Source organism: Schistocerca nitens, chromosome 4 (genome assembly GCF_023898315.1).
Source record: "Schistocerca nitens isolate TAMUIC-IGC-003100 chromosome 4, iqSchNite1.1, whole genome shotgun sequence".
In the NCBI taxonomy this organism is placed as follows: Eukaryota; Metazoa; Arthropoda; class Insecta; order Orthoptera; family Acrididae; genus Schistocerca; species Schistocerca nitens.
The window spans coordinates 448,018,958-448,041,944 of record NC_064617.1 but is presented as its reverse complement, the minus strand read 5'-3'; the positions used below and the strand labels follow the sequence as shown (position 1 = coordinate 448,041,944).

The following is a 22,987-nucleotide window of genomic DNA, read 5'->3' as shown; positions in this document are numbered from 1 at the left end:
TGAAGCAAATGCCATGAAGTGTTTCCTTCAGTTTATAAATTGAGTTGAACTTACGAAGGCCTAAGTCAAGGGAGTGAAGTACATATACATCTACATACATACTCTGCAATCCACCATACGGTGCGTGGCGGAGGGTACCTCGTACCACAACTAGCATCTTCTCTCCCTGTTCCACTCCCAAAAAGAACAAGGGAAAAATGACTGCCTATATGCCTCTGTATGAGCCCTAATCTCTCTTATCTTATCTTTGTGGTCTTTCCGCAAAATATAAGTTGGCGGCAGTAAAATTGTACTGCTGTCAGCCTCAAATGCTGGTTCTCTAAATTTCCTCAGTAGCGATTCACGAAAAGAACGCCTCCTTTCCTCCAGAGACTCCCACCCGAGTTCCTGAAGCATTTCCGTAACACTCGCATGATGATCAAACCTACCAGTAACAAATCTAGCAGCCTGCCTCTGAATTGCTTCTATGTCCTCCCTCAATCCGACCTGATAGGGATCCCAAACGCACGAGCAGTACTCAAGAATAGGTCGCATTAGTGTTTTATAATCGGTCTCCTTTACAGATGAATGACATCTTCCCACAATTCTACCAATGAACCGAAGACGACTGTCTGCCTTCCCCACAACTGTCATTACATGCTTGTCCCACTTAATATTGCTCTGCAATGTTATGCCCATATATTTAATCGATGTGACTGTGTCCAGCGCTAAACTACTAATGGAGTATTCAAACATTATGAGATTCTTTTTCCTATTCATCTGCATTAATTTACATTTATCTATATTTATAGTTAGCTGCCATTCTTTACACCAATCACAAATCCTGTCCAAGTCATCTTGTATCCTCCTACAGTCACTCAACGATGACACCTTCCTGTACACCACAGCATCATCAGCAAACAGCCGCACATTGCTATCCGCCCTATCCAAAAGATCATTTATTTAGATAGAAAACAACAGCAGACCTACCACACTTCCCTGGGGCACTCCAGATGATACCCTCACCTCCGATGAACACTCACCATCGAGGACAACGTACTGGGTTCTATTACTTAAGAAGTCTTCGAGCCACTCACATATTTGGGAACCATTCCCATATGCTCGTACCTTAGTTAGGAGTCTGCGGTGGGGCACCGAGTCAAACACTTTCTGGAAGTCAAGGAATATGGCATCTGTCTGATACCCTTCATCCATGGTTCGCAAGATATCATGTGAAAAAATGGCGAGTTGCATTTCGCAGGAGCGATGCTTTCTAAAGCTGCGCTGATGTATGGACAGCAACTTCTCTGTCTCAAGGAAATTCATTATATTCGAACTGAGAATATGTTCGAGAATCCTGCAACAAACCGATCTTAAGGATATTGGTCTGTAATTTTGAGGATCCCTCCTTCTACCCTTCTTATATACAGGCATCACCTGCGCTTTTTTCCAGTCACTCGGGACTTTACGTTGGGCAAGAGATTCGCGATAAATGCAGGGAGCCAATGCAGTAGACTACTCTCTGTAAAATCAAATTGGAATCCCATCAGGACCTGGTGATTTATTTATTTTCAACCCATTCAGCTGCTTCACAATCCAAGGGATGTCTATCACTATGTCCTCCATACGGGAATCTGTACGAGACTCAAACGGCGGTATGTTTGTACAATCCTCCTGCGTGAAAGATTTCTCAAATGCTAAATTTAAAATTTCAGCTTTTGTTTTGCTGTCTTCTGTTGCCGGGTCAGACTGATCAGTGAGTGACTGGATGGAAGCCTTCGACCTGCTTACCGATTTTACGTAAGACCAGAATTTCCTTGGGTTTTCTACAAGATCTTTTGCTAAGGTATGACGGTGGTAGTGGTTGTATGCTTCGCGCATCGCTCTTTTTACAGCAGCACAAATCTCTACTAATTTATGCCTGTCCTCATTCTCCCAATCTTTCTTGTACCGCAAGTGCAACTGTCTTTGCTTCCTGAGCATTCTCCGAATTGCGCTGTTAAACCACGGTGGGTCTTTTCTGTCGTAACCCACTTTTTCAGCACATACTTCTCCAATGCTTGATTTACAATGTGTTTAAAATTTGTCCACAATTCTTCCACGTGCATCATACCGGAAGTAAATGAAGTCGATTCATTTACTAAGTGGGATGCTAACAACTGCTTATCTGCTCTTTCTAGTAAGAATACTCTCCTAGCCTTCTTGACCGACTTTTTAACTTTCATAACCATAGTCGTAATGACAACATCATGATCACTAATCCCTGTCTCAACACTGACACCGTCGATGAGGTCTGGTCTGTTCGTGGCTACCAGATCTAAAATATTTCCATTATGCATTGGTTGTCGATATAGCTGCTCAAGACAGTTTTCGGATAATGTGTTCAAAAGTAATTCACATGATGGCTTGTCTGTACCACCTCTAATGAATCCATAGACATCCCAGTCTATACTAGGTAGGTTGAAGTCGCCTCCAACTAATATAGCATGATCCGGGTATTTCTGCAATACAGAGTGTAGACTCCCTTTGAATGATTCTAGAACTGTCACGGTGGAACCTGGTGGCCGGTAACTTTATTTCTCCTAGCCCTGTTAAACGTGTCCAGATAACTTCACAATCACAGTCTACTTTGACCTCAGTAGACACAATATTTTTGTCAACTGCAATGAAGACAACATCTCCTACGGTGTCTAATCTATCTTTCCAATACACATTCCAACCCTCACTAAATATTTCAGAACTTCCTATCTCAGGGTTAAGCCAGGTCTCAGTCCCGAGAATAATTTGCATGCCACACGCTTCCTGGAGGGCAGTAAATTCAGAAACTTTATTCCCAACACTCTGAAAATTTACTGCTAATATCTTGATAGCTGAAGTGTCTTTACACTGAGCGTGTCCTTATTTCCCTGCCTGCACGTCGACTGGTGAGTGTTCATCAGGACACCTCGCACTACTGCCTAGCCTAAAAAAACCCCATGTGCACACCACAAGTACTGTGCTACCCGAGTAGCCGCTTCCTTTGTGTAGTGCACCCCTGACCTATCTAGGGGCGTCCTACAATTCCGCACCCAATAGTGCAAGTCTAGAAATCTGCAGCCAAGACTGTCACAGAGTCGATGAAGCCTCTGGTTAAGACCCTCCACTCGGCTCCAAACCAAAGGACCTCGATCCTCTCTGGGAACGATGCTGCAAATAGAGAGCTCTGCTTGCACCCCACGTGGGAGGCCAGCAGTCTTCACCAAATCTGCCAGCCACCTGTATGAACTAGGATCACCTCAGAACCCAAGCAACAGGCATCATTGGTGCTGACATGAGCAACTACTTGCAGATGACTGCACCCAGTACGCTCGATAGCCACAGGCAAGGCCGCCTCCACATCTTTGATGAGGCCCCTGCCCGGCAGACAAACCGATTGCACGTTGGAATTCTTTCCAGCCCTGTACGCTATTTCCGTAAGGGGCTCCATCACCCGCCTAACGTTGGAGCTCCCAATAACCACCAAGCCTTTGCCCCCATGTGCCTGCTCGGGCCCTCCTGAAGTAGCGGCCACCTGCCCACTGACAGGACAAACGGGCGAGGCCAGCCAGCCAGCCTCCACATTGACCCTCCGCCTCGAGCGACGCGAACGCGCTGCAGTCCGCCACTCACCCTGAGGTGAGGGCGGCCCAAACGCACCAGGTACACTAGAAGGTGCCTCAGTGGCTGAGTCAGTGGACGCAGCAAGCGACACCTGGGGTGTCTCAAGCGACGCGCCAGACCCTCCGCCATCACTGCAGCTCGAGGCAGCAGCCTGAAGGCGGCTGACCGTGGCCAACAGCATGCTCAGCTGCTTGCGAACTGTGGCCAGTTCCTGCTGTGCCCGCACACAGCACACACACCCTATCCATCCTACTGCTAATATCTGGACATATAGAGTTGCGACAAATGAAACACCAATATGTGACTGCACAGTTGTGTCACCAGTGCCAGATTGAGCTGCGATATGTGAACAACTACTTACAAACTAACTAATCAAATGACCATGACTACGCCACTATACAGATATTACAATGCGATCCTAGCCCTGTCTTAGTACAAATGACAACCGTCTATGCAATGTTACACTCTACCGTTATTAAAATTTGATACTACCCCTTTCTAATTCGAAAATACCCAAAGATTCGAAAAATTTCACCTCGGAAGCACACAAGCACACAAAAAAATTTGAATTAAACCTTCGGAACTAATATGAAAAACTGAATATATGACTAGTTTCTGCTACTGCTGCTCGCACATGTCACTCTGCAAGCACAGATGAAATTCCACTGGCCTCTGCTGCTTACTGACTCTACAAAATAAACAGAAAGCACTGGCTGTTCAAAACAAACAACTGAATAATGACTCCACAAATTTATACTTTACAGCTATCAATAAGCAATACTACTCCTCTCAAATACGAGAATATGCAAGGATTTTATGTAATTAAATATGCAAGTGCACAAACACTCAGAATGAAATTAAGAATCAAACTACAAAACAAATATGAAAGCTAAATATGTGACTTGCTACTGCACTGCTGCTGCACTACTGCTGCAATGATACTTCACCAGCGGCTGCTCAAGGCTCAGTAGGTGGTATAGCACTCAGCAGCCCCATCAGTCAAACAAATTAGTAACAGTTTGCACTGTACGTCCTGCAAAATGATGGTTAGGTCCTGCAGAAAGTGTCATCACTTCTGTCTCTGTTTGGTTCATTTTTAGAACACAACCTACAACCAGCTAAGAGACAGAAGTGATGATACTTTCTGCAGAACCTGGTCATCATTTTGCAGGACAATGCTCAAGCACGTGCAGTGCAAGCTGTTACTGATTCGTTTGACTGATGGGGCTGCTAAGTGATATACCACCTACTGCAATCCCCTGACTTAAGCCCTCATAAGTTCAACTAGGTTTCTAACCTGAAGGAAACACTTCACAGCAGTCGCTTCAGAACTGCTACAAATTCATCGGGCAATAGACCTGCCGCTTGAACTGTGAACACAACTGGCACAGCTAAGAGTATCCTACGACTTGCACATCACTGGCAATGGGTTATACACAATGCTGGTGACTACTTTGAATGTCAGTAAAACTTCGAAACACATATCTATTTTGTACGAGCTGTAAATAAATAGTTGCCATTATTAAAGTTCCAACCCTCGTATATTACAAAATTTTAAGTATGATTACAGAATGTCACTTCTGTTAACTAACTGCACCTCTTCAATACCTTTGCAAATTTGTATTACACTAATTAAATTTTAGATATCCTTTATTAAGTAAAATTGACCAGTATATAATTCAATATTATCAGGGTCATTCCAAAACCAATATTCCCCATTTACTTTCATGGAAACCACAATAGATACAGAATGCACAACAACACAGTTAAAGCAGCAAGATTTCAGCTGTGTACTGGCATTTTTCCACCATTTATTATGCAATTTTGCCTGTGATGATGTATGTGGTAGAACAAATGGTTCAAATGGCTCTGAGCACTATGGGACTCAACTGCTGTGGTCATAAGTCCCCTAGAACTTAGAACTACTTAAACCTAACTAACCTAAGGACATCACACACATCCATGCCCGAGGCAGGATTCGAACCTGCGACCGTAGCGGTCGTGCGGTTCCAGACTGTAGTGCCTTTAACCGCTCGGCCACTCCGGCCGGCTGTGGTAGAACAGTCCAGCCAGATATGGCAATGAGTTCAATAGGCTAAAAATTTTGGAGGGCCTGACATTACGTTTCAAGCAGAACTTTGTGTTCTTCTATGGCCTGACACTGGAAATTTGGGCTTTCATACTAGACAGGTGCCATCTTGTAGCTTTGTGAACTGACAGTTGCTTTAGGCTCTAAAACATCCAAAAGATCTACACCCTTGCTATCTGATAAGATTGTGCACATCACATTACCTGCAGATGGCTTTTTCTTGAACTTTGTTTTTGACAGAGAACTCACATGTTGCCACTCAAAGGGCTGTCTTTTGGATTCTGGCTCTTAGTTGTAATGCCAAGTTTCATCTCTGGTGTTCAGAAAATTGCCACTTTCAGCCTCATATCAATCAACAGGCCCCAACAAATTACTATTTCACACACACTTTGTGATAACTAAGGTATACATAACATTTTGTCTAAGGCATTACAGCCAACACTGTACAAAATTCCTTCATTGTAATTTATCAATCATTTCAGTTGAGCTGGATGAGAAACTTTTCATTATGAGGGATGGGAACTGAGCAGCATCAACTGGGGTGTGCCTTTTCAGGCATATCATTTTCACCACTAATGAAACACAGTGCTCACTTCATCCCATTAGTCACTTCTACTGCATTGTTTCCATACAGCTTTAACAAGCATCGATGGATTTCAGTTGGTATAGTTTGCTAAGCAGTAAAAAAATTCAATGACACATATCTGTTTCATAAACACATTGATGGGAGGCACCATTTTGGAATACTCTCTTACTACTGCCGTTTGTCACAGGACAATGAAACTAACAGGAGACTAGCAAGAAAATTAGAAAATTACTTCCACATCAACATAATCTGGCTGGGCACACAAAGTCAGCACAGCAAAATTTAAGGCATTGGTTTCAGAAGGCCCTTGTGAATATAATTATAACGCAACTGCTTTCTTGTATGTCAAAGTAATGGCATTTTCATTTACTTTCCAGAATACTGGTGATCTGAGCACTCTTGCAAATGCTTCTGCAGGTTTCTTTGCTGCCTTCTTTTCATCCCTTGTTTTGTGCCCTACAGAGCTGGTTAAATGCCAGCTACAAGCCATGCGGGAGGTTCAGATGCAATCACTGAAACAAGGGGATACAGTGGTTAGTATTGTGCTTAACTGGTGAAAAGTGTGTTTTTGGTACATAAAAATATTTTTGGTGATTTTTTTTAAGTGGGGGAGTTCAAAAATAAGCATAATGCTTAGACCAGAACAATGTTTTGATGAATGCACAAAACTATTTCAGGAGATTCTAGCAGGTGCTACATGTGAAAATGAAATTTATTTTTTTATACTGTAACGTGTACTAAGGCAAGATGATAGGAAGATCAATAATGTGTAGTGTGATAAGTTCCTGTCCCTCTGAATCTACTCTTTGTAGGCTTATCTTTTTTCCTTAAAAAAAAAAAAACCTACAAATTACTGGTAATTAAATTTCTTACTCTGTGTAGTCTAGTACATGTTGATTCTGTAATGATAAGGCTATAAGTAATTCCTTTTCCATTTATTTGGTGGAGAATGTACATCATCATACACACAAGGTGATGAAATTATTATACTCCAAATGAAATTAACTAGATTTTTATTAGCCACATCAGTTGATTTCATGTCACCCATCCAGCTATAAAACACACATTTTTGGACATTTATTGATTTATATTGTTAGAAATAATTTTCAAATGTGCAGTTTTAATCATTCATTTCTGCTGTAAAACTGATGGGGACTTTAATTGCAATGAAAGTCCTGCAAGAGTTCAGCAGACTTGTGGAATTAAAGTTTGACTGAATGAAACAAATTCGTGCAGTTTCATTTGAATTAGCAAATTATCTAGTACCCTGAATTTAATCTTTATTTCACATATCTTCCTCATCCAGAGTAAAATTGGACCATTCCGCTTAACGAAGAATATCTTACAAAAAGATGGGATCAATGGTTTGTTCAGAGGATTAACATCAACAATTGCCCGTGAAATGCCTGGGTATTTTTTCTTTTTTGGAGGATATGAGGCATCTAGAACATTCCTTACTCCACAAGGGCAAACAAAAGATGATATAGGTAAGTAAAGAGCAAATTGGCCGAGAGAAATGTGTACATTAGAGAAGAAGCTTATAAAGATGGAAAAATTATGAGTGCATAACACAGAATATAATCTTATAAAGTTGCCAACATATTTAATTGCCACAAAACTATCTGGTTAGTGAACTTAATCATGAACAACAGATAAAAGTTGTATGAAATTTGTACTTCCAAGCTGATGTGAACACTATGTATAATTTTGTGTAATTTTAGTCTATTCTCTGTCAGTGCATCTTGCCACTGAAAGCAAGAAAATTTCTACTAATCTGTGCCCCCATAAGAGATTTGGGACTGAATTATTTCCAAATATCTGAATGTCCATGTGTTAAGACTGTAAAGAAAACTTTTTCAATGGTTATTCCTGTGTTCCAATGCAATATAAATATTCTGATACCAGTCAGTTTGCCAACTGGCTTATATAGCATAAGAAAAATTACTCTACCTTACGAAACACGGAGGTGTACCAGATTAACATTAAATCAACATTTTTCATGACACTTGGTCTGCTACACTAGCCAGTCTGAGGGTGAGTTATAGTTAATTTCTCACACTGATTTAGCTAAATGTGAGTTTGGCATCAGAAAACATGAAACATAAATCATTTAAAGTACAATAACACACAGAACAAAGTTTAGACAACTCCTAGACTGATGACACCTGTAGCTTTACTGCCCTAGATTGACTGATAACAGCTGCAGCAGGAAGGGCATCTAGCCAAAAATTTGGAATAAATAGTTGCCAAATCATGAACTATGGTGTACTCTGTGACTGCAGTACAATGCTAGAAAGGGGGAGGAAAGATCTGAAATAAATAGTTGCAAATCATGAACTGTGGTGAACTCTGTGACTGCAGTACAATGCTCCTTGCTTCTGTTAATGTCATAAACTACAGACACCTTAAATCTACTCTCCAGCAAATCATCTTCAGTACCGTCATTTTCTTACTTGATTAAGCACACTAAAGATGATATGACAGACAGTAAACCAATTCACTTTAAAAAAAGATAGATTATTTTTGAGCTTTGAAATAAGGTAATTGTCTATCAAACAACAGGTGACATATACTTGCTTTTCACCAAACACTGCAGTGTGAAGAGCTGCATTATGATGTGAAAGACCAATGTTGGTTCATATGCTGTTTGTGAAACAGCAGTCATGAATAAATACACTGAATACTGAAATTCAAGAAAGGCTGAAGTGATAGGTCTGGAGGAGAAAAAATGGTACACTTGCAAGAACAGCAACAGAATAGAAAGAATATAGGAAATACAAGCTAGTTTTACTAATAATAATTGCTGCAACATACATCCTTTTGAACCTGCTTACTGTATTTATTTCATGGTCTTCCTATTTTTTGTAAAATACCAATTTCCTATTGTCTCTTAATTGGACTTAAAACAAGATATGGTCTGTCTGTGTTATCAGCTTTGGAATGAGGTGGCAAGAATAAAACTAAAAAATTAAGAAAGAAAACATAAATTCTGAAATTAGTATTATGTTACTTCTTCAGTTTTGACATTCCATTTGTGAGTGCATAGTATTCTTATAATTTTCTGCTGAAATGGAATGTTTGTATGATCTAGGACCCCTCAAGACAATGGCCTCAGGTGCAATTGGTGGAGTCGTATTCTGGATGGTCACATTTCCTGCTGATGTGATCAAATCACGTATTCAGGTAGCAGGTTCAAAGGAGACAATGACTTCAGTTCTGATGCGTATCATTCGGAAAGAAGGTATATTTATGTTATAAAACATTTATTACACAAATAATGATTGTAAGTTCACATAAGTGGAAGTTGAGAAATCCCCACTGTCATTTTTTTTCTTTCAAACAGATGACTCCGTTATTAGTAAGTATAAGTAAAAAAAACATAATTTTTGGATTCTACTTTCAATTATTATTATTCACGAGCAAGAACCACAGGAGGAATTATTACAGAATCTGAAACTTATGACATTTTAAAACTGTGTTTTGTATGGGAACTTGAGCCTGGATCTTTTCCTTTCCCTATCTACTGACATGTCCAGTTGCTTTGTAAGAACATTGAAGTGTCAGGAAGTTTTATAGCTGTGCACACTCTGCTGCAGAGTGAAGGATTTATTTTGGATTAGAGAGTCATTAGAAGCACTTAATAATCTTAGTTATTTTGTCCTTTACATTCTGTTTTCTGAATATTTTTTGTCATCAACAGATCTTGCTAATAATTTGTACCGTCTGTGAGAAGTTCAATTTGTACACTTATATGAAAATTCTTTGGGTTTTGAGACTGTAAACACAAATGCTATGTGGTGGAAACAGATGTATACAAATTCATGATTCCACAAGTAATGTTCAGATCTCTCCATCTTGTGAACAATATTACGAAAAGAAAAGTTGCCACTCACCACATAGTGGAGATGCTGAGTTGCAGATAGGCACAACAAAAAGACTGTCACAAATAAATAAAACTTTTGGCCATTAAGGCCTTCATCAGCAACACACACACACACACACACACACACACACACACACACACACTAGTGTGGTTTCAATTGCTTGAGACTGCAGTCGTGTGTGTGAGTTGCGTTTGCATTTTTGTGTGTGTGTGTGTGTGTGTGTGTGTGTGTGTGTGTACATCTGTTGTTGATGAAAGCCTTAATGGCTGAAAGCTTTATTTATTTATGACAGTCTTTTTGTTGTGCATCTATTGCATTTCATCCTGGATTTTCCATTGTTTCATCTTGTGAACAGTTATATTGTAAATTGACTTCACATCTTGCCCTTATCTTAGATTCTTTTGAATTTGTCAGAAATGTCGAATATTCTTTCATTCACTTTCAAATGTTTTTATTTTATTGCACTCTATAATCATTATTACTTTTGATCAGTGTAGAATTTTCTTGTATCTTAAATCTTATTATTGTTCTTGATTTCAGTGTTTAGTTTGTACATTAAATTTTATTTCTCAGAATATATTGCTTATATCATATCTGAGTGCATTTGCTGGGGCAGGCTGTTGCATCTGATATGAAGCTTTGGAACCAGCCTGAAATTTTGAAACAGTATGACTGCTGATAAGCTTCTTTACTGTAACACTTATGTTCAAACACATTAGTATGCTGTTGTTTTCTGACAACTGTTTTAAGTGAATGGTGCCACATGTTGCAGGTAAATGGATAAAGATTAGGTTCTTCCAATGAACTAAATGAAAGGCTATTTATATTGTGCCATATGTGTTTCACTCCTTTTTATTTATGAAGCATCTTCAGTAGCATGTAATATGTATTTGTTTTTGTATGTAGTAATTTCCTTATATAATAAGTACAGATTTGTTATTATGTTACAGTTCTTTGTTATTCTCTTGTTCTTAGGTGAGAGAAAACTTCTTGTAGCACAAATTTTGAGAGATTAACTTGCTACTTTGCTTCTGTTTATGATATTATTAGTGCATATGTGCCATTGTGCAGCTGTACATAGTTGGGCCATGTACCCAGAATGTCTGGCTTTCAGCATTTTATGAACACATTTTGACTTAACACCACGCTTCCGCTGTTGACTGTGTTTTGGTTTGGTGTGTTTACTGAATGGGGTGTTGCCAACTGATACTCTGTGTGTCTTGTTCATCTTTTGCTTGTGTTGTGGTGCCTGTGTGTAGTTTAATATTCTTTTGCATATTATGTGTTTTTGTTTTCTTTTTTATAATAGGCTATACAGGGTGGAGAAAAATTGTCACTGAATTTGAACCCTGGATAGCTGATGCCAGTAGGAACCAAAATTACTAATGTTGTGTAGGTTGACAACACACAATTTTTAAATTATGGAAACTTGGCACCACATACTCCAATTGGCCCCAAGATTGCCCTGTTGCCGAATGCTCTGAGCAATGCATGAACGTGAATGCTTTGCCTGCTGGAGATCGCGATGTATCCAAGGTGGCCCACACGTTCGGTGGTAGTGCGCAAGCCTCCAACTGTGGGGCCCTGAGGGTGAATCCATCTGGGTCCCAACACACCCTTTGTAGTTTCATGATAAGACATACTGGGAACAAACCCATCAACAGCTGTTAGTTCATGAACAAAAAGTCTTTTACAAATTGTGTCATGGTTTACTTAGAACAGGTGCTCGAACTGGCGACCATCTGACACGTCACAAGCTTGGTAACGTTGAACGGTGTTTTGCCAAACTCTTTCAAAGATTCCTGGCATTGTCCTGACATGATTGGCAGCATGTTGAATGCGATCCATTAATCCATTCTAGGTGGTTCATGTCCGGGTGGGTGAATTAGAACCTTGTAGAATCCCCACAGGAAAAAGTCTGGTGGCATGAGGTCTGTGATCGCGGGGGTCATGCCCTACAAGCACCTCTACCAATTACCTGGCTGTCAAAGAGTTCATTTAAATATCCGCGCACAGTAAACTGTTATTTGCGGGTGCCCCATCATGCTGCAACAACATGCATAACTGTATGTCCAGGTGAACATGTTCCAGCAGGCCGGGTAGTGTTTCTTACAAAAAGTGGAGATAATTTGCTCTGGTAAGTCGAGGAGGTAGGCGGACCGACCCAATCAGATGGCCACCCACTCTGCCTGCCCAAATGTTGAGCGAAAATCATTCCTGGTGTCCATGGATATACGTGACATGAGGATTTCCCCTTGCCCAGTAATGAACATTTCGAGTGTTTTAAAGGCCATCCCAATGGAAGGTGCATTTGTCAGTAAACAACATAATGGTGAGGAAGTCGGAATCCCATCCAACACGTCGCAGAAACCACCAGCAAAGCCCTAGCCTGTGTTCATAGTCCACTACAGGATATAGGTCATGGACAGGGTGGAAACTAAGTGGATGCTGGCTGTCACTCCTCAAAACCTCCCAGACTAACTGATGAGTGTCCCCCATGTTGAGTCCAACTGCTCAGGTACTTGTCGTAGGTGCTTCCTTGAAATGCTCGAGAACAGTCTCTTCAAATGCAGCATCCCATCATGTTCAAGGTCTTCCAGCATCACCATCATATCCCGCTAATGGGTCTGTTTTGCCAAGTCACAGGTGAATTGCTGTAAACATTTACAGGCGTGGGTGGTGTCTTGCTGGGCACCATTCCTCATACAACCATCGAGCTTCATGCACATTACTGTCAGCTAGTCTATAAACAAAAACTATATCTCATTGTTCTTCAAACAAATACTGTGTCATCATGCTTACTGTATGACTAAATCGCAGGTGACATGTGTGTGCTCCGAAGCGAAGCTTACATGTGAATGGCTCTGACATGAGGTGGACACAAACAGCAAGACCTATTTGACACATGTGCGTATCACATTGGGGCAGTGAGGGTGCAAGGAATGTTTGTATGTGTGAACTGACAACCATAGTGCTGCCCCTCAACTGACGAACGGCAACAGGGCAATCCCATGGACAATCGGAGCGCGTGGCGCCAAGTTTCCATAGTTTAAATACGGTGCATTGTTAACCTACACAATATTAGTAATTTTGGTTCCTACTGGCATCAGCTAACCAGGGTTAAAATTTCGTGACATTTTTATCCACCCTGTATAGTCTGGTTATGTTCTACATCTGCATTTGTTATTGTGGTAGTGGCTAACATGATTGATGGATTGTTACTTATATTGATTTGGTCGTTCATTACTTTCATGTCAATTGGAAGGGATCCTCCTACCAGTATGTGAAAGTTTTCCTGCGGTGTTAGGAGCTTTCTGTTGTAGTACTTTCTCCAGTTCATGCCAAGATGATACAGAAACCATTGATAAATGTTTTGAAGAGATAAACAGTTTTGGTTGCAAAATAGGCTTTATTATTTTATATTCTGCCACTAATGTATTTTGCCTTGTTTAAGGCATCTTCAGATTGGCTGGCATAACAAGTGTTAAACACATAGGCTGTCATCCGTATGAATGTCTTAGCACAGTGGCGTTTGCCTGCTAAGACTTTTGCCTGGATGGCAGCCTATATGTTTAACACCTGTTGTGCTTAAATAAGACAAAATATGTTAGTAGCATAATATAAAATATTAAAGCTGTTTCGCAGCCAAGACTCTTTATCTTTTCAAAAAATTTTCTGTTGTGATTGTTCATCCCAAAAGTTTTCATATTCTTATCTGTGTTAGCTCGTTCATGTACATGCTTTATTACAATATTATGGAAAGGATAGTTGCTACTCACCATATAATGGAGATGCTGATTCACCGAAAGAAACAATAAAAGAACTGTCTCACAATTAGCTTCCAGCCAATAAGGGATTTGCCAAAGTAGACACACACACACACACACTCATGCAAATGCAACTGTGCGTGAGTTGCATTTGCATGATGTGTGTACTTGTGTGTATGTTGTCTAATTTTGACAAAGGCCTTGTTGGTCAAAAGTTAATTGTGAGACAATCTTTTTGTTGTGCTTTTCTGCGACTCAGCATCTCCGCTATATGTTAGTAGCAACTAATCTGTTCGTTATATTAAACAATGAAAAATCCATGATAGAATGTAACTCCCAAATTCAATCATGCAGGACTTGTTAAAGACCTTCTCTCCTTCTCCTGGTTCCTACAGCAGAAACACTTTTTCGCCACCAACCCTACCAAACAGACTCAACCAAAGACCAACACTGAACCTTGCCTAACTCAGTTTACTCCTACATCCAAATGTGATTCACCCCCCACTGCCCCCAAACCACCCCCTGTTAACTTTACAGAATTTCTTAACTTCGAACCTTGCCTGACCATCATACCCAGAATCCCTTAGCATACAGACTAACCTTTGATCTGCAGAAAGAACTGCAGTCCACCATCTAAAAACTGATCCTGACCTTATAATCCTACATGCAGACAAAGGCTCCACCACTGTTGTTTTGAACCATAAGGATTACCTGGCAGAAGGACTCAGCCAACTGTCAGATACTTTCAGCTACAAACCTTGCCACAGTGACCCCATTCCACTAATCCAGCAGGACCTCCAGTCACTACTGAAATCCGTAGGCCCATTCCAGAACCTCTTCCCGGAGTCCATCTCTCTACTCACCCCTACCACTCCCTGCACTCCTACCTTCTACATGCTTCCTAAAGTCCATAAACCTAACCAGCCAGGACACTCCATTGTGGCCAGTTACTGTGCCCTCACTGAGAGAGTCTCTGTTCTTGTAGACCAGTAGTTTCAACCTATTACCCGGAACCTACCCTCCTCTATGAAAGATACCAACCATTTCTTCCACCGACTCCTCCACAGTTCCTGTCCCTTTACAACATGGTGCCCTGCTTGTCACTGTTGATGCCACTTCCCTGGACACTAACATTCCTAATGCCCATGGCCTTATCACTACTGAACAGTACCTTTCCCAGTGCCCGACAGATTCCAAACCAACAACCTCCTTCCTGGTTGCCATGACCAATTGTATCCTCACCCACAATTACTTCTCCTTTGAAGGCATTATCTACAAACAAATCTCGGGTACAGTTATTGGCACCCACAAGGCACCATCCTATCAACCTATTCATGGGCCATCTAGAGGAATCCTTCCTAAAGATCCAGAATCCTAAAACCCTCACCTGGTTCACATTCATTGATGACATCTTTGCTATCTGGATTGAAGGTGAGGGCACCCTATCCACATTTCTCCAGAACCGCAACAACTTCTCCCCCAGTTGCTTCACCTGGTCCTACTCAATCCAACAAGCCACCTTCCTAGAAGTTGACCTCCTCCTCAAAGATGGCTACATCAGTACCTTTGTCCATATCAAACCTACTAACCACTAGCAATACCTCCACTTTGACAGCTGCCACCCATTCCATACTGAGAACTCCCTTCCATGCAGCCTAGCCACCCATGTTCATTGCATCTGCAGTGATGAGCAGTCCCTCTCAAAATATACCAGGGCTCTCATTGAAGCCTTCACTGGTTGTAATTATCCTCCCAACCTTGTACAAAAACAAATCTCCCGTGCCTTACCTTTCCAGTCTCCCACCACCTCCCAAAGTCCCACCGTTCGGCCACAGAGAAGCATTCCCCTTGTAACTCAGTACCACCCAGGACTGGAGTAACTGAATTACATTCTCCGCCAGGGTATCAGTTACCTCTCATTGTGCCCTGAAATGAGAAATGTCTTGTCCACTATCGTTCCCACCACTCCCACAGTGGTATTCTGCCATCCACCAAACCTACACAATACACCTGTCCATCCTTACACAACCCCTGCCCCCAATCCCTTATCTCATGGCTCGTACCCCTGCAATAGACCTCCCACGACCACCTACTCCAGTCTGGTCACTAACATAACCTATTCCATCAAAGGCAGGGCTACCTGTGAAACCAGTCGTGGTCTAAAAGCTAAGTTGCAAGCACTGTGCTGCATTCTACGTAGGCATAACAACCAACAAGCTGTCTGTCTGCATTAATGGCCACCAACAAGCTGTGGCTAAGAAGCAAGTAGATCACCCTGTTGCTGAACACGCTGTCAAACATGATATCCTTCATTTCAATGACCGCTTCACAGCCTGTGCCATATGGATGCTTCCCTCTAACACCAGCTTTTCTGAATTACGCAGGTGGGAACTTACCCTTACATTCTACATTCCCTTTACCCTCCTGGTCTCAACCTTTGTTAATTACGGTCCTCACCCATTCATCCCTGTTCCTGTTCCAGCACTGCACAGTCGTCATTCCACCACCACACCCAGTCTTTTTATTTCTCTCCTTTTCCTCTACTTGCTTCCCCCCCCCCCTGACCTCTCCCCTCCCTCCGTCTAACCTGCAGCACTTTACTGTCTGCCACTCCCACCATACTATCCCTCCCCCTCCCCACCCCAGCATCCTCCTTACCCCCACCCAGTCGCTACTCCCATCACGCACAGGTGCTCCTGCTCGCAGTGTGATTTCAATTGCTTGAGACTGCAGTCTTGTGTGAGAGTTGCATTTGTGTGTGTGTGTGTGTGTGTGTGTGTGTGTGTGTGTGTGTGTGTGTGTGTGTGTGTGTGTGTGTGTGTGAGTGCGTGCGCGCATGCATGCGTGCGTGCATGTGCATGTGCACGTGCGTATATGTGTCTACTGTTGATGAAGGCCAGTGGCTGAAGACTTTAATTGTGAAAGTCTTTTTGTTGTGCCTATCTGCGACTCAGCATCTCTGCTGTATGGCGAGTAGCAACTGTTGATTATATTGTTACATCCCATCCTAAATTTTCCATTGTTTGATTTTATATGCTCTATTGGGTATTCAGGAAAGACAAATTGACTGTTCTCATGTTTAGAGTTCTTATGTGCTCTTTGTATCTAGTTTTGACATTTCTGCCAGCCATTCCCAGGTACACTGATTCACACTACTGACATTATTACTGGTGTATACCAGCCCCTTGGTATTTGTTTGGTTTTACTTTTGGCATTTGTAAATGTGACTGGTAGCATTCCTTGTTGTGAATGCCATGTGGAATCCTCATTTCTTCAGTATCTTTGCTATCCTCTGTGTTGATTTGTGTTTGTCAAAGTATACCATTTCTTTATGTTAAACATGTCATGGGTATTTATGTTCGTGTGCACTGTAGTGTTTGTGGAGCTTTGTGGTGCTTGCATCCTCTGTTTATTTTCATTTTTCTTTAGTTTTGTCTTGCGTTTATTGTTCAGTTTTTATTATGTGGGTGTTATACTTGTAGTTTTGGCTGTGTGTTGTATTGTTTCTAATTCTTTGTCATAGTTTTCTTTGCTGAGTTGGACTTTAGTCAGTCTGCATATCATGAGTTAGAAAGCTGCTAGTTTAGAATTTTGTGAGTGATTCGATGTGACATGTATAATTGTGTCTGTTGCTGTTGGGTTTCTGCAAATGAATGATACAAAAATGTGTTTTCAAATCCTGAACATTGAAATTATCTCATTATAATTATTCTTTGACATATTATTATTTATTTGCTGAATATAACAAACCAAAAAAAGTAATGTTTAATTTATGCACATGAAAATATCAAATGGTTCATAATATGTCAATATTGGACAGTTTAGTAACATCTTGTTGAAAAATTAGGTCTCAGCGTCTCTTCCATGTTGACACCTTTCTTGTATGATCCTTAAATCTACAGCTACTCCTACATTCATACTTTAAAAACTACATTGTGGCATGTAGCAAAGGGTACCTCTGGTACCACTATCAGTTTCCTCCTTCTCTTTTTCATTTGTGGTTGGTGCTTGGGAAGCATGACTGCGATAAACTTCCATATGAATTCTGATTTCTCAGATTTTTTCGTAGCACTCATTTCACCAGACATATGTGCACTCTCAGAATTTCAACAGTAACTTTCTCTGTGATGCACAGCCCTTCTCTTGTAGCGACTGCCACTGGAGTTTGTAGAACATCAATTGTAATGCTCTCATGCTTGCTAAATTATCCTGATGACAAGATGTGCCACTCTTCATTGTATCTTCTTTATCTCTTCCAATAAAGATCCTGATAATACTCAAGAATTGGCTGAACAGATGTTTTGTTAGCCACAGCTATGTTTCATTAAGATTCTTCCAATGAATCTCAGCCTGACACGTGCTTTTCCCACAATTTATTTTATGTAATTCCACTTTAGGTCACTCTGTACAGTTACTCCTAGGTATAATATGGTTCTTAGAGTTTCCAGCGATTTTACATCAATAGCATAATCACTAATGGATCTCTTCTTCTATTTACAAGCAATGTAGTAGATTTACTTATGTTCACGGTCAACTACCAGTCCCTGCACCAATCATCAACCCTTTGCAGGCCATTCTGCAGTTTGGGAGTCTTCTGGGGTTACTGTGTTACCAACTTTACTAAAGAAAACAGCATTGTAGAGCTTCCAATGTTATCCACTAAATCATTTATACAGGTAGTCCCAAGAGGACTGATCAGTTCTCAGCCGTATGGCAGGAATGATCATTCAAAGCAGAAGTTTAGTAAACACGAGTTCTAAAATGCATACCTTAAGAGATATGACACTTCTTCATCTTATATACTGTGAAACAAATGACTTCTACCCAATATTTTTACTTTCCATGTTTTTAGAGTTCGTAGTATGTATTAAAACATGGAAACAAAAGTCCAGTAAACATGGGCTCTACAGTGCATACCTTAAAAGCTAGAGCACTTGTTCATCTTTGTTACTGTGAAGCACATTCTTGGTATGCATCTTAGAATGTTTACTAGCCATTTTTTACTTCGAATGATCATTCTTCTCATATCACTGAATATTTATGTCCTCTTGGGGCACCCTGTATATGCTGTAAACAGTCCTTTGGGGGGTGCCTACTTTTACCTTTACCTCTGTTGATTTCATCCCATTACAAATAACATATTGAGTTATATCTCTTATAAAGTCCTGAATCCAGTCACAAATCTGATCTGATACTTAGTAGTTTGCTAACTAAATGACAGTGCATAACTGTAGTCACCTAGAAGTCAAGGAACATGGCATCAACCTGAGTCCCTATGGCACATGGATGAACAATACAATGCTGTGTTTTGGAAGATCTTTGTTTGCAGAATCAATGATGGTTTTGTTTATAGAACAAATTTTTGCTGTCCAGAAATGTCATAAAGTGTGAGCACGGAACATGTTCCATTAATATGTGACTGATTGATATCAGTGATATAGGCCTATAATTATGTCCATCAGTTTGACTACCCTTCTAGAAAATGGGAATGACTTGTGTTTTTTCCCGATCACTTGGTCCTCATCATTGTTCCAGTGACCTACGATATACTACTTTTAGAAGGGGATCAAATTTATTTGCACTGTCTCAAAATCTCACAGGCATCTCTGGCCCAGAAGCCTGAAATTTTAATTGACAGGCAGTTGTGAGCTGACTGAAAAGAGGAACCACATCAGAGTCTTTCACAGTGAAACTATTTCAGAATACTGAATTTAGTATTTTGGCCTTCTTTCTGTCCTCTTCCAGTCCAATACCATTATGGTCACTGAGTGACTGAATAGATGATTTCGATCCATTTACTGACTTCACACAAGACCAAAATGTCTTTTGATTTTTAGTCAGATCTGTTGTCAAAATTTTACTTTTGAATTCATTGATCACTTCTTGCATTGTTCTCCTTATGGTTATTTTGTTGTGTTCAGCTTTTGCTTGTGAACTGAACTCTGACTTCACTTACATTCTGTGGTGAAGCTCTCTTTGCTTTTGTAGCAACTTTATAACATGGCTATTGGTTCAAGGGTCTTTATGATCATTCATAACCTTGCTCAGCACATACTGGTCTAAGGCATTTTGCACAATACTTCTGAATTTCATCCATTTTTGATCCACATCTTTGTCCTCAGGGCTAAATATTTGATGTTGACTAACCAAACTTTGCAGTTTGTTTGCTTTCACACTTGTTAAACAAAAACATTGTCTTACCTTTTTTAACAGTCCTTTTAACACTTGCAATCAATGATACTATAATGATCTTGATCACTAATGCCTCCTCTACATTAACTGATTTGAAAAACTTGGGTCTATTAATTATCAGGAGGTTGCCTCTCTGCTCAAAGTAGTTTTCAGATAAAGCATTCAAACAATCTCATGTAGTCCTGCACTCTAATATCACTTTTAATTACATGACTCCTATTCTATAGCTAGTAAACTGAAGTCTCCACCTATAGCAAAGGCATGATTAGGATATTTTCGAAGTTTCTCTGAAGCACTATGTCAGTATGGCTCCAGAGGCAGGTGGTCTAAAAAGCATCCAATTACCACGTTTGATCCACCTTTGATGCTAAACTTTAACTAGAGTGTTTTACTTTTGGATTTTTTTATAACTTCACTAGACCCCGTAGAGTTCTTTATGACAGTAGATATGCTGCCACTATTGGAGTCCTTTCCATATATGCTCCAATTTGTATTTAGAATTTCATTTTTATTTACTTCTGAATAATTTTTATGCTAATGCTATGTGGACAGTGCTATTTTTTTGTAAAGAATACTAACTTTTAGACCTTACCATAGATACTCCTGCAGTTTGCTAATATTATATTTCCAGTCTGCAAGGGCAAAAGTTAGCCTCTGACAGTAATGTTGCTGATCCCTCTTTGTTTTCATGAGGCAGTTCATCTTGTCCCTAAAGAGGGGTTCCTCTGATTAAAAAAAATTCCCGTGTGCTCATCATATGTATTGTACTCTTCTAGTAGCTACATCCTGCATGAAGTGCATACCTGATCTATTGGAAGGGGGGGGGGGGAGGGGGAGGGAGAGGGAATGTACAATTTTCTGCCTGATAGTAGAGGTTGAGAAATTCGCTTCTGAGAAAAATGCAGAATATTCTGATCCTCTGGTTTATACCTTCCACTTGACTCCAAATCAAAGGATCTTGATATTTTCTGCGTATGACGCAATGTGAAGTGCTGCTTGCAGCTGGTTGCCCCCGTTTTATTCGGTATTGGCCAGGGGAGCCTCTTTCACATCTTGGATGAGACCTCCCAGCAAGTGCACACTGATATTCTTTCCCAACCTTCCTGCTATTTCCCTGAGGGGCTCTATTTCCCACCTAACACTAGAGTTCTAAATGACCAACAAACTATCCACATAAATGATGTGTTTTCAATGATTAAATTGTGCTCTGTGTAAAATTCTACCAGACAGTTTCCCTGTCAGTTCCTGTCACCCAGTCTATGATATCCTGCTGTTTTTCCTTCTTTTCATTTTCTTACTATCAGATTTCACAATTAAATTTTCATCTTGCTGAATGTATCTAATTATTTCTTTTATCTCTTCAAACATTTTTTTCTTCATATATTTTTTTCATTCTCTTCAAGATCTTTGGAGTTAGTAGGCATATACTGTATACTTGTACTTCTGTGGTTGGTCTTGGCTTTGTCTGTTTTGGCTATGATAATGTGTTCAATATGGTATTCGTAGTAGCAAATCCACTTTTTTCTTATTCATTATTAGTTCTGCTCCTGAATAATCTACATATGATTTTAAGTACTCATCATGAAATCACACAATAGAGCTGCATGTCATCAGAGAACATAATAGGTCCAGTTTCCCCTTGCTTTCAGCCATTCATAATACCAAAATAGCAAGGCCAAGTTGATTAATGGTGTGTTACTAGTCAGTGCTCTTGGCTGTTACTCCTGCAACTACTGAAAAATCTGCTGCCCCTCTGCAGGAACCATATGTTAGTGTTACCTCTCCACAGATATTCCTCCAATGTCATTGTACTTATGGTACAACTTTATCTGCATCATCAAGACACATCAGCCAGCCAGAAATTTGAACATGTGCACTTGCACCTTATGGGTCCATTGCCACTATCCAAAGAAAATCTTTATTGTTTGACATCAATGGACCAATATTAGTTGTTGGATGGAAATTTCCCAGTGCCAGTGCTTACAGAAGTTACTCTAACAAAGATTTTTGTAAGAGGATGGATCTCATGTTTTGAGTGAACCATTGGTGTAGGAACACAGTTATAATCAAGTTTGTTCCTGATACTGATACTGGTAACAAAATACATTTGATAACACACCTATCATGTAAATGGAAACTGTACCTTGGGGGGGGGGGGGGGGTCACAGTGTCACTTGAAACCTATGATCAGATGCCACATCACAGAACAGTGGGTAGAGAAGTTGTCATTGATTCTGTTGAGATTGCATGTATCTTTTAAACAAGGTTTGCACACAATGATCACCCAGATGCTATCCAGCCAAACAGCATGGCTACAGGAAGAAATTTTTGGCAGTGTATCACACAATACTGTCAAAGCACCTAAGCTAGTAAGATAGCATACTGGTACTATCAAACATGACAAAGGAACATGGTAAGATAGCTCCGAACTCAAATATACTGACACTATCAAACATGACAAAGGAACATGGTTTGTTTTGACAGTTCATTACTGAAGAATTGCAAAGCTTCAAAAGAAATTTTTGTGTGCTATGTGTTTATGTGTATTCTCCTCCATTCACCACATGACAGTCTGTGCTGAGACAAGATGTAACAGTCACACATACAGAACAATGAGCGTGGTTAAATCCCAGCTGTTATTGGCACTGTGGAGGGAATAATTTGCCTGCCTTTTATGTGCTTGCCCATTTGGTAACAGTGAATGTTTTTGTATTTACTATTTGTTCTTTTAGCCTCCTCCTGTTTTATTTTTGGTTGGAATTATATTCTTTTGTTATTCTTCCTTGTGTGAATATTTATAATTTAATTATTGAAAGAAATAATCACGTCAAATGATTATGAGTGGCTTAGC

At 40.3% G+C, this 22,987-nt stretch overlaps 1 protein-coding gene across 1 annotated transcript in view; it reads left to right on the top strand.

Annotated features, from left to right (window-relative positions):
• LOC126251478 (mitochondrial ornithine transporter 1-like) overlaps positions 1-22,987 on the top strand; it is an 89,181-nt gene that overhangs the window by 52,141 nt on the left and 14,053 nt on the right. The window contains exons 4-6 of the mRNA XM_049951925.1: positions 6,671-6,826; positions 7,600-7,780; positions 9,385-9,534. Of these exons, the coding sequence (XP_049807882.1) occupies positions 6,671-6,826; positions 7,600-7,780; positions 9,385-9,534 (487 nt within the window). The remainder of the gene's footprint in view (positions 1-6,670; positions 6,827-7,599; positions 7,781-9,384; positions 9,535-22,987) is intronic.